Source organism: Scyliorhinus torazame, chromosome 13 (assembly GCF_047496885.1).
Source record: "Scyliorhinus torazame isolate Kashiwa2021f chromosome 13, sScyTor2.1, whole genome shotgun sequence".
In the NCBI taxonomy this organism is placed as follows: Eukaryota; Metazoa; Chordata; class Chondrichthyes; order Carcharhiniformes; family Scyliorhinidae; genus Scyliorhinus; species Scyliorhinus torazame.
Window position 1 is genome coordinate 131,553,822 of NC_092719.1, and position 12,295 is coordinate 131,566,116.

At 44.9% G+C, this 12,295-nt stretch overlaps 1 protein-coding gene across 1 annotated transcript in view; it reads left to right on the top strand.

Annotated features, from left to right (window-relative positions):
- The window catches only part of apeh (acylaminoacyl-peptide hydrolase), a 138,750-nt gene that overhangs the window by 67,014 nt on the left and 59,441 nt on the right, over positions 1 to 12,295 (top strand). Inside the window, exons 11-12 of the mRNA XM_072472163.1 lie at positions 4,434 to 4,494; positions 8,329 to 8,426. Coding sequence (XP_072328264.1) covers positions 4,434 to 4,494; positions 8,329 to 8,426 — 159 coding nt within the window. The remainder of the gene's footprint in view (positions 1 to 4,433; positions 4,495 to 8,328; positions 8,427 to 12,295) is intronic.

Below are 12,295 nucleotides of genomic sequence, written 5' to 3' on the forward strand. Positions count from 1 at the left end.
TGCTCCAGTGTCCCTCCCTGCCCCAGCGTTGCTTGCTTTTTTTTTTCCTGTCCCAGTGATGTAACTTCTAATCCCAGGACTTGCGCTCATGGTGAGAGTTATCCTGGAGATTCCTCCTTCCAGCCAAAACTAACTGAATCTTCTAGTCATGTTTAAATCCTCACAAACTTGATCTCTTCAATCTGAGTGTGAGTTCCCACCTGCCTTCTGTGTGATGGACAAAAAAGACAGTGTTGTCCCTGCTTCATGTGTGGGTCTGGCTGCCTCCCTCTTTGCCCTGTCTCTTCCAGATTGACTCTGTCTATGATGTTTAAAAACATTTTTTTTTTTTTTTTAGAAACTCTGCAACTCAATACTGCTAAAGCACTCTTTGCATTTTTCCCCCCTCAAGGCCTAACCCCATGACAATATGAATCATGCAGGCCTTGTATCCAGGTATGAATATTAATTAACTTTCCTCTAGTCCACCAATTCAATTTTTTCCTAGAACTAAATACCAGTTTAAAGTATACCCATTTGTATAACGATTTATAAAATCTGACATTCCTGACACTTCTCTGTGGGACCTGGAGACTCACAGTCTACTTCACAAAATATCATGTGAACATCATGCTCCTTCGTTCAGTAAAACAACCTGGGCCTCCCTTTAACTTTTAACAAAACCACCCATGTTTGTTGTCAGGCTCCAAGCGATTCACATTCTTTTCACTCCTCCATTTTACTCTAAATCAGAGATGGTTCCAAAGCATAAATCATATAAACTTTGTATTTGTAGCACCTTAACCATGACAGTTCTATATCTTGCATTTCTGCTCTCGCCCACTCCAGCACCACTTCCCTGCAACAACAGTATAGTTCCCCTTGTCCTCACATTACAACTCACCAGCCCCCACATTCAATACATCATCAGACATTTTTGCCACCTCCAATGTAATTCCACAACCAAATAAATCTTTCCCTCCCCTTCCAGCATTCCAAAGGGACTGTTCCCTTTGTGACATGCTCCACCCTCATCCATTCCTTTATAATCCCCAACAACCCTCATGCATGTGCAGAAAATGCAACACCTGCCCTTTTCCCTTCTCACCATCCAATGTCCCAAACACACCTCCAGGTGAAATTTTGATTTGCTTGTACTTCTTTTCAACTTAGTACATTATCTTTTGTATTATTGTGTATTGCAGCTCACAACACCGTCTCAGCCCACAAGCCTGAGCTTTTGCCCATAATTTGAATTTTTTTGTAAAAAAAATATTTTTTATTAAAGATTTTACATTTTATACACCGTTAAAGATAGATGTTCAATTCCCGTACCAGCCTCCCCGAACAGGCGCCGGAATGTGGCGACTAGGGGCTTTTCACAGTAACTTCATTTGAAGCCTACTTGTGACAATGAGCGATTTTCATTTTCATTTTTCATTCCATGTGATGGTTACAATTTACAAGTTGTTCTTTTTTGGTGTGGCCCTTCGCTGTTTCAGGACCTTCCTTTAGCCTTTTATTTCACCATGGGTAGTTGTCTGGCGTTTATATGTGGACAGTGCCCTCCTCTCACCCCGCCCATCGCTTGGCCTCCCCTCCTTTCTCTCCTCATCCCATTCTGTTGTTGACCTGCTTTAGAGGGTTCTTTTTCATGTGACCTTGTGTTGGGCCCTCTGGTCTCTGCGTCGGCCTCCTCGTTGTTTCCACTGATCTCCCTCCCCTCATTTCCCCCCCCTCCCATTTCTGCCTGCTCTCTGTGGTCCCTTTGGCTCCTGTGCTTTACCCCCCTCCCCCGCTCTCTTAGTTTGTCTTCGAACCGGTCTTGGACCAAATTAGGGAATGGCCTCCGTGTTGTGTGGAAGCCCTCACCTGACCCTCGGATGGTGAACTTGATCTCCTCCAGGTGGAGAAATTCCGTTAGTTCTGGCAGCCAGTCTGCAGCTTTGGGTGCTGTTGCTGATAGATTCATAGAATAGAATCATAGAATTTACAGTGCGGAAGGAAGCCATTCAGCCCATGGGCTCTGCACCCGCCCTTGGAAAGGGCACTCTACTTAAGCCCACACTTCCATCCTATCTCCATAACCCAGTAACCCCACCTAACCTTTTTTGGAGACACTAAGAGGCAATTTAGCATGGCCAATCCACCTAACCTGCATATATTTGGAATGTGGGAGGAAGCCGGAGCAACCGGAGGAAACCCACGCAGACACTGGGAGAAAGTGCAAGCTCCACACAGACAGTTACCCGAGGCTGGAATTGAATCCGAGTCCCTGGAGCTGTGAGGCAGCAGTGCTAACCACTGCGCCATCGTGCCACCCTTGATCACCAGCCAAGCAGGATTCTCCGGCAGCAATTAGGGAAGCAAAGGCAAGGGAGTCCCCATATGTAGTTCTGGCTGGTCCGATATTTCGAAGACTGCCACTCTGGGGCACGGCTCCACACTCATCCTCACAACCTTGGACATTACTTCGAAGAAGGCTCCGTTGGTATCCTCTTTGTCTCCTCCTCACCCTCCCCTGTGCTCTGTTGCCCTCTCCCTTTCCTTCCTACGAGCTAGTTCCCTTACTCATAACAAGTCAGTGCAGTCCTGCGCAAAATTGTCCCTTTCCATTGCTCCCTCTGTGTCTTCATCACGGCTGCTCCGTTTGCCGTTTATCTAGTCCATTTGTATGGACAAACCTGTCTGCCTCTGCTGGAGTAGTAAAATAGTGCTCTTTGTTCTGGTACATCACTCAGAGTCTGGCTGGGAATAACATCCCGAATCTCACATTGTTTTGTACATAGCCAACTTTGCATGATTGAATTTGTCCCTGCGCCCAAAGTCCGCCCTAAAGTCTTGTTATACCCTTACCTTGTGTCCCTCCCAGCTGCTTTCCTTCGTCTGTTGAGTGTAGGATCCTCTCCTGATGCTGGTATTTGTGCAGCTTGGCTATTATCGCCCTTGGCTGCTCCCTGGCCCTGGGCTTTGGTCGGAGCGACCTGTGGGCCCTGTCGATTTCCGGCGGCTTAGGGAAGGAACCAGGTTGTCCAGCATCTGGGCCACGTAGTCGATTAGGTCTCTGCCCTCAATTCCCTCTGACAGGCCCACCTGAATCAGTTTTCTTGGTCCTCGACCTTCCATTTCAGGCTCTTCTGGAACACCGCCAACCTCTTTATCTCTGTTTTCAGGGCAACGATTCGGTTGCTCTGGTCCATCGATGCCATTTCGAGTTCCTGTATCGTTTTCCCCTGGGCTTCCAGCCTCCTTCTCATGCCGCAACCGCTGTCTGCATGGTGGCCAGCACCTCCGCTGCCGCCACCTTGACTGCTGTTTGAATCTCTGCCTTAATCTCGTCCTTCATCGTGGTTAGTTCCTTAGTTAGGAATATCTTCCAACCATCTCCGGGGGGGCGGGGGTGTCTGTCCCGGTCGTCGGTCTCCCGCTCTCGGATGTCCGGGGACCTCTCGCCTCATGGGTCCACTGACCCGCTTGCTCGCTGCTCGTGCCTTTTCTGCAGTTTCTGGCTTCCCGGCAGCCTCCCGAGCTACTGCTTCTTGCCATTATTTTCCTCTCTGTTGTCTTTGTGGGTGAGGGGATGAATGAGTCCGATTTCCCTTGCCAAATTCGGCCAAAAGTGCCCATTTTAATGTTTTCTGGAGGAGAGCCACCTGATGTGTGACTGCCCAGCACATCCCATCACTAGAAGTCGCCCCCCATAGTTTGAATTCTATCCTCCACTTCCACTCTGACATCTCTTGCTCTGGCCTCTGACTGTGTTCCAGTGAAGCACAGCTTAAATTCAAGGAACACCTCTTTCAGGCACTTTACAGTGTTCTGAACTCGATGTTAATTGTCGACAGCCTTCCCTAGTTTTGTTTTTGGAAAGCAGATGTTGGTAATGATTCCGAGTGTTCCCATTACAGCTCTATAAACAGCTTTTTGATCCTTTACTTGTCCTGTCATCACCTGCTATTTGCCTTGCGTCATCATGCCTTTTATCATTCTCTGACTTCCACCCTATCGTAGACCTTCCTCTTTTTTTTTCAAAAATCCTTTTTCTTTCCTTACCTCTACTTGCTTTAAACCTATCATATCTCAGTGATCTGAAACTTTAATGCTATTTCTCTCTCTATGGATGCTGCCAAACCTGCTGAATATGTCCAGCGTATTCTGCTTTTATTTCAGACTTGGGGCATCCTCAGTATTTCACTTTGCCCCTGTATTCAAATGTTTTGTGTGTGGCCAGCTATTTTTTTTTTTAAAAGTGCAGCCAACTTCATGCTGAGGCATTACTCTTGTCCAACTCTCTGCCCCCCCCCCCCCCCCCCCGGTTTTGGACTGGCCCAAGAGTAACCCGGGTAAAGGATAATAACAGTGGACACCTAATGGAAGGCAATAGGGATTTTGTCATATCCTATTTGCATCAACAGGAAAAAACAGCAATTGTAACAATGTTTGTTTTGTTTCAGTATGACTGGTACACAAAGGTGACCTCTACTGTGGTGGACATTGTGTCTCGACCAAATGATGGTAAGTAAAACTTCAGCATATAGATTTTTAATTTTTGTAAACAATTAAAAAAACCACATCTCTTATTTCCTTTTTGACAGCTTTTATACCTTTTCCATGAGTAAGCCTAGGCAATTAGAATCAGGAGGCTATTGACCTGTGGGCTTATTTAAACAGGCCTGTAGACAGCAGACAGAAGTAGAAATACTGACTAAATAGTTTTTCTCCCCAGCCCAGGAGCACTGAAGCCTGTTGTAGTACACAATTGTTACCCCAGCAAAGATCAACTAATGCAGCAGAGACTATGGTCAGGATTTTCCCAGAGGGCTTCTGAATCTCACCATCAGGCTTAAATGGGGGTCTGAAGCCTGAATTGTGCGGATTATAGTCGAACTGAATGTGATTTCGCCTGGAGCGATTATTTATTGGCCTGAAGGAAGACTCGGTGTCCAATTAAGGAAGTCAGACGGGCTCTTGAAGCTGGAGGGCTAATCAGGCTAGTTTGAAAGCAGCAGTAGGATGGAAGACAGGTGAGGGAACGAACACTTCAAAATAGAGGTAAAAGTAAAACATTACTTTTGCAGCCAGGACAACCTGTTGGCTGGCAAAGGTTTGGTTTGGGTGGGGTTCCAGGCCACCACTACCTCCAGGAACCTGGAGGATGACTGGAAAACCCCATGGCCTTCTTTAAGTGTGCTTACCAAGCCTGATTAGTTTCCCACCAGGTGCAGGCAAATATCCCTCCCAACTCCCATCCTACCTCCATGAAAATGGCTCGGAGGTGGGATGAAGCATGGCACCCTCTGGCTTGTATACCAGATGGTAGCTTTTTCCCATCAGTGTTTCATGTATTTTATTGTCTGGGTTGCTTGACAGTGTTCCAGAGAAATTAGTCATACATTTTGTCCTTCTCCTAAAATGATTGAGGCCATTTGCAGTACCCTAACCTTATTTCAACTGACAAAAGTTAACCCAGTACAGACTGGAAATCAAACATCAGGTCCCCAGGCCTTTATGTCTGTTGTATGCCTGCTGGCTCAGCTACCTGAGATATTGAGAGTAAAGATACAATTATCTCCCTTAAGGAAAATTCCACAGTTTGGTTTAATATAATTAGATTCAGTCAGTAGGGTCATAGAATGGTACAGCACGGGAGACAATCATTTGGCCTGCAATCTCCTGACCCCTGAAGCAGCAATTCACTTAATGCCTTTTCCCCGCAGCTTGCAATTTTTTTCTTTTCATTTAATGATCTTGTTTCCTTTTGAAAGCCTCAATTGCCTCCACTACATTCTCAGGCAGTGTATCCCAGATCCTAACCACTCACTGCATGAAAATGTTTTTCCTCATGTCGCCATTGCTTCTTTTGCCAATTGCCTTAAATCTGTCTCCTATGGTTCTTGATCCTTCCAACAATGGGAAGTTTCTCCCTATTTACATTGTCCAACCCCTCATGATTGTGAACACCTCTAACAAATCCCCTCTCAACATTCTCTTCACTAAGGAGAATAGTCTCACGTTCTCCATTCTTTCTACGTAACTGAAGTTCATCATCCCTGGGATCATTTTCATGAATCTATTCTGCACCCTCTTTCATGCCTTCACACCCTTCCAAATGTGTTGGGACCTGAATTGGGCATACTTTCAGATGAAAGCAAACCATATTTTATACAGATTTAACATAACTTATTTGCTTTTTTACTATTTTACCCTATTTATAAAGCGCAGGGTGCCAGATGCTTTAACCTGTTTCTCCATTTGTCCTGTCACTTTGAATGATTTATGCACATATACACCTAGGTCTCTGAGCTCGTGAACCTCTTTTAGACTTGAATCCTCAATTTATGTTGTCTCTCTGCTGTGAGGACATTGTCAGTCCTGTGTTCCCTTTTTATCCCTGTACTGCTGCCTGCTTGGATCTGCAGTCTTTTATTTAGCTGCTACATTGCTGCGCCATTTGGCATTTCTGTTAAACTACAGATTTTAGGCAGTGCTGGAACATCTTGTCCTGATGGACCAGGCCAGGACGTCCCCTTTAGGTTCTGTGGCAGAACTGTGATGTCGATTTGATAGTTGGCAAACAGCCAACGGTGAATGTAGACTTCTCAGCCTTATCCTATTGGTGGAGCCAGTCAGAGGCTTCCGGAAAGAAGGCAGGTCTTCTGCAGAGTTCCATCTTCTGTTTCAGTTCTGTGACGGAAGGACAGCCTGAAGGTAGTCGGGAATCTCCCTGTCTCTCTTTTTGCCAGACAATTTTAAGAGGTATTCTAACCAAATCTGTGGAGACTTTCTAGTTTAAAAGGGCACAGACAGCCATCAGAACTGGGAAAGAGATCTCTTGAATGTGAAAATGCCAGCCATTTTTCCACAGGTCTGTAACATTCTAATTGTGTGGCTTGGGGGCTGGGAAGAGCTCAAATTGAAGCCCAAACTGAGAACATTCCTTAAAGTAAGGCCAAGGTTTCTGTTCAGACAAGGGACAAAAACTGTGTTGTAATTGTAAAGGGAGATGGTGCTCCATCTGGTGGTAGAGGAGCAGAATTGCACTGATCTGAGCATTCTGTGTACAGCACCATCTGTTGGCTGGCAATTGGAATTGCACTGACTGGTGGAATCATGGAACTGCGCCAATCTGAAACTCTTGATTGAATCTATTCCCCAGAGGCCACAACCGCAGCAGTGAAGAGTCATCTCAAACCTTTTCCTTTAATCCCCGTTTTTGATTCCAACCCTTAGCTTGTGTCTGTCTGGGTGGAGGGTGGGACTGGTAGACCATTGCCTGTTATTTTTTATATTTTCATCTTTTCCTTTTATTATTAATAAACAGCTTGTTAATGTTTTACTTATAAATCTAGTGTCTGTAACTCATTGGAGCAGTTGAGGGTTAAAGATCTCAGGAAAACACAAATTATTGGTTAATTCACTTATGTTGGAACTCCGGAGTCTGTGGGACTGGAACTGATCACGCACTCGTAACATTGCATTCTTTCTGCCAAAATGAGTAAATACATTGTTTGCACTGCAGTATTCCATTAATAGAATAGAGGTGTCTTTGCAATTTTCTTTTGCAGTTACCCAGCGAATGACTTTACACTTGCCTTCGTTGGAACGTATCTCAGCTTTTTAAAATTCTGAGCTTTCTAAAACACAATTGTCAGTTCAGTACATTGCAAAAATGTATTTTATGATATTGCTGATGGCATTACTTGGCGAGCTGTCTTGTAAAATGGTTTAACCGCCTCCTGTGTATAAATATTCTACAAAGAAATATGGATGATCGTCTTTTGATTTGTGCAAAAAAGTGCTGTTAAGTACAGTATAACGTTACATTTTTGGAAGATCATTGTATAATTGCTCCAAAAAGCTAATGTTTGAAGTGTTTGATTTCTGTTTGGGGGCCCATTCTTGAAACACAGCCTGGGCTTCTAATTGAGCTTCTATTTCCGATGGATCCGGTTTCCTGTTTGCCAGTTGCCTATTCCTAATGTCAATTGCAGCATCATTTCTAGAATGGAAATCTGGTAAAAACAATCTATTCCACTGTCTTAAAGTTTCCTCCTCTCAGCTGACTGTAGAATTTCATAAGTAATGGTCAATATCTACATTCGCCAACCCTCCCAAATCGGAAAGAGGACAGATGCGGGAAATATCAGTGAGATAAAATTTAATTTTTGTCTTCCATTTTTTTAAAATTGCAATTTTATGCAGCAGTGAATGCTTAAAATTGATTTTATGGTATTATTAATGGTTGGACAGGATTACATTTTGACAATGACATTGTAAATTGCAAAGCTCTACCCTGGAGAATAATGACTTGTAATTTATAATTGGGGTCTTGTGTATAATATATTACAGATGGATTTACTGGCATTTACTGTTCGGCACTGGCACAGAAATGCTGGGCTATGGACAGCCAACGGGTCCTCATCGGTACGCCTCAGAGAAGCAGAAAGGTAACCGTCTTTAATGATGCATACAAACCAGCAGTAAAAGTGGACAGAATTGCTTTATTAGGTAGAAGTAAAATACAGTAAACATTTAATTATTCCTTGGAAAGTTTTATGGTTTTTTTCTGGACATCAGATAAGTAAACCTGAAATCTAATAAACAGCTAATCACTGTCTATTTTCTGAATTCCGTTTCCCATGATACATATTTATACTTTCTCCGATGTGCATTCCTTAGTCTGTACAGTAGATAGAAGCTCTGCTCCTTGTCAATCACTCAGATACCAGCTACAGAGCAGGTCACTGCCCGCTGATTTTGCATTATCCTCCTTTTTCCCCCAGTAGGAGGAGCACCAGGATACTATTTAGCACACTATTGACAATAGCTGCACAATCCTTGGATTTGCTGACATGATTATAAAACTCATATTGGAGCAGTCAGGTGCGGAACAGTCACAAATAGCATAGAACTGAAGACTTTGCTTTTATCTGTTTAAATTTCTTTGTATTTGAGTGGTTCTTGTGGGGATCGGCAGTTTGCTTTTAGAGATACTGCTGTCCACCTATCTTGTCTCATCATTTCGGGATGCTCATGTGGGTTGGGCCCATCATGATTAGATGTTATCAGCAATCTTCAGCTCACCAGTCTGTAACCTGAGAGTCCGACCTTTCCTCATGTTATGCCTTGGACATGGTTATGATCCCCATAGAGGTCAGTATCTTTTCTTTTTAAATGTCTGTTCATTGGAGCATTCAATTTTTACACACATTCGCACAAAACATGCAAAAGCAAATGCGCAGCTACAGGTCTCAATGTATAGCAGATGTAGCCCAAAACAACAGAATGACAGAAGAAGAAGTCAATACGCAAGAACCCCAGGACTAAGGAGAATTTAGCTCACTCTTGCAGCGCAATTTAAACTCTTCTCCAGACTTAGACCGGAACAGATGGCCACTCGCACATTTGAGATGGCAAAATACAAAGACAAATTTAAGAAGAGGACCGGGCGCAACCAGACCCAGTTAACAATCCATGGTCTCCAACAGAGAAAGCAAAAATAGAGCAAGAACAAGAGCCTAGACTGAAGAATCGAACACCCACACCCCCATTTCCAAGCCCCAGGACCAAGGACAAAACAGATCGTCGAACTACCAACAGCCCCGATAGGGGAAGAGGCAACCTTGGGGTCAAGACCCAAGAGGAAAATAGCCTAGTCGGACATGAGGGGCGTTAGAGTGGTCGCAAACTGTGGTTGGAGGGAGAGGGGGGGGTGGGGGGGAGAAGGGCTGGCCTGCAGCCCCCACTCCCTGAACTGCAGGATCCCTCCCAGACCACAAAACCAAGGAAAGGATTTGGTCACTGAAAAGCCACCAAAAATCGATATCTGCTTGTCCATGCCACTAAGGCCCACCTTCCAACACTACCATCACTATGCCGCAAAGGCATCATAGCGAAGAATGATATGGGAAACACTCTTAACACCTCACCAGGTCCAAAGAAAAATGAGGAAGAAAAAGAGCAAGGACTGTCAGAACTAACCCTTCGGATCCACCATATTAAGAAAAAACAAAGATGGCCGACCAACCGCCATGTGGGCTCACCTAATTCTCAGGAGGAATTAACCAAGTATAAAGACTGGGACCTACCTTCAGATCTACCCCATCTCAACGTCTCTCCAAATGTGGATCACCCACTGCGGGACCCACAAAGGAGGAACAATGCCCGATGAGCAACAGAATAATTACCGTGACATTGGGCCTGGCCTAGCCCAGCGCTGCCACGAGAATAAAGACATGAACCAACCCCTCGGACTACCAATACTCCCATTATCCAACCACCCCCCCGGCCCCAACAAGCCTAGACCCGTCCAGTTCCGTGCAAAAAACAGCACCTAAAGAATCCCTCCCGAGATGGACCACCCCACCAGGCACACCAGCTACCACCAAAAATAGATGATACTGAGGCCGTCCCCACCACAAAGGTTCTGACTGAAGAACAGCAGTCATAGATGGAGACCCAATTAAGGATAATTGACTGACTCTACCCTGAAGGGAAGCTTGACAAATCCCAGTCTTCAACAGGATAAAACACAGTCCTAACTGGGCCCGAAAAAGACTGGAGTGCAGCCAAAAGAAAAGGATTAGATCTGACTAGGGGGACCTTCCTCGAACATAGCAATGATAAAACTAACCTTACCACCCACACCCTCCACCCCTCACCCTGCTATGGTTCTGCTCATCCTCACCCCAAAGATACAAATGGATAAAGAAACTGTGCACAAGTCTCGCATACAATATCCAGCTTAACATGTTAGACTTATTAATTTGGGATAATTGATGGTGCAAGACATCATCCCCAAAGAATTCATTTCCCTGCAAGCAGATAAAATAACAACATCAACCGACAACATCATGATTATCAAGGTGCAAAATCCAGGATCACAAGTGAGAAGTGAGGCTGTCATCACTCCACTGGTGCACAAAGAAAGTAGACATCAAGAATAAAGCAGGATCTATAAGGGCCTTTCAGGATTTTCTAAACATTTTGATGATCGGAACATGAGCTGTGTTCATTCCAGCCTGCCGACTTGACCGGGCCCAGTCAATCAGCAACCTAGGCTCCTGCAGTGGGTTGCAGCTGGGCCAGTTCAGGCAGTTCCCACCCCCCCCTGACCGATACCAGGAACAGGACCACGCACAACCAACAGTTGGAAGGCCATGCCAACCTCAGACTTTGAAGACAGGATTACATGTGCTCCATCGAATTTGAGCTTTCCTCCCTCCAGATCGAGTTTCCCGTAACATGACAGCCAGTTCTAAAACTTGGCCAGGAACCTCTCCACCATCTTACCAGAGACATCCCCCATCGCAAAATCAAACCATTCAGACGGATTAACTTCAGCGCTGGAAGACATCATCCACCAGTGAACACTAGCGTCAGGGCGGTAATCCTCCCAAAAGTAGCTGTGCCACCAAAGACAGGGCCCCACCCCAATTGAAATGAAAAAATGAAAATCGCTTATTGTCACAAGTAGGCTTCAAATGAAGTTACTGTGAAAAGCCCCTCGTCGCCACATTCCAGCGCCTGTTCGGTGAGGCTGGTACGGGAATTGATCCCACGCTGCTGGCCTGCCTTGGTCTGCTTTAAAAGCCAGCTATTTAGCCCTGTGCTAAACCAGCCCGTAAACCAACTCCCTCCAGCTGCAACGAACCAATGAGGATTAAAGACTTTCAATTCCATTCAATAAGGCTGAAACACTGACCAACGGCTCTGGCACATTGCACTAACCATGCAGACCAAAAAAGAGATGTGCACAGGATAAAAATAAAGATGGATAGATGAGCAGAGCTGGAGCTCACGAGAACAGCCACTCCAGAGCTCGCATCATGTGGTCCCCAGGCCAATAACTTTTAAAAAGAGATATTAATCATTCCTGTGATCTACAGAAGGCATCGCACAACAAGATTTGATGTTTTAAGACTTGTACTGTAACAAACATACTACAATAAATGTGGACTAAACATTAGCTGGTGGGCAACTAATACGCTAAACTGTAGAAAAAGTACATTTCCCATTAACAAATTAACCGACAATCCCATGCTGCATTTATAGGTTACGGAACACTTTCAGCAGATTTGTGGCCTTGTAGTTGAAGTCCTCAATTCCTCTTAGCTTTCCAACAGATCATTTTCTCTCTGCCACACCAGGACAAGCCTTTCAGAGTCTTTCTAAAGTTCCCTCACTCAAGAGTATAATCGAACCGACGTCTGGCAACACGGCATCCTCCGGTGCTTCCTTGATCGTTAAAATCTCCAGAAGTTCCCTCTCTTCAAACAGAGTGCATTCCCTCCATCCTTCTGCTTGGTGGTTGATA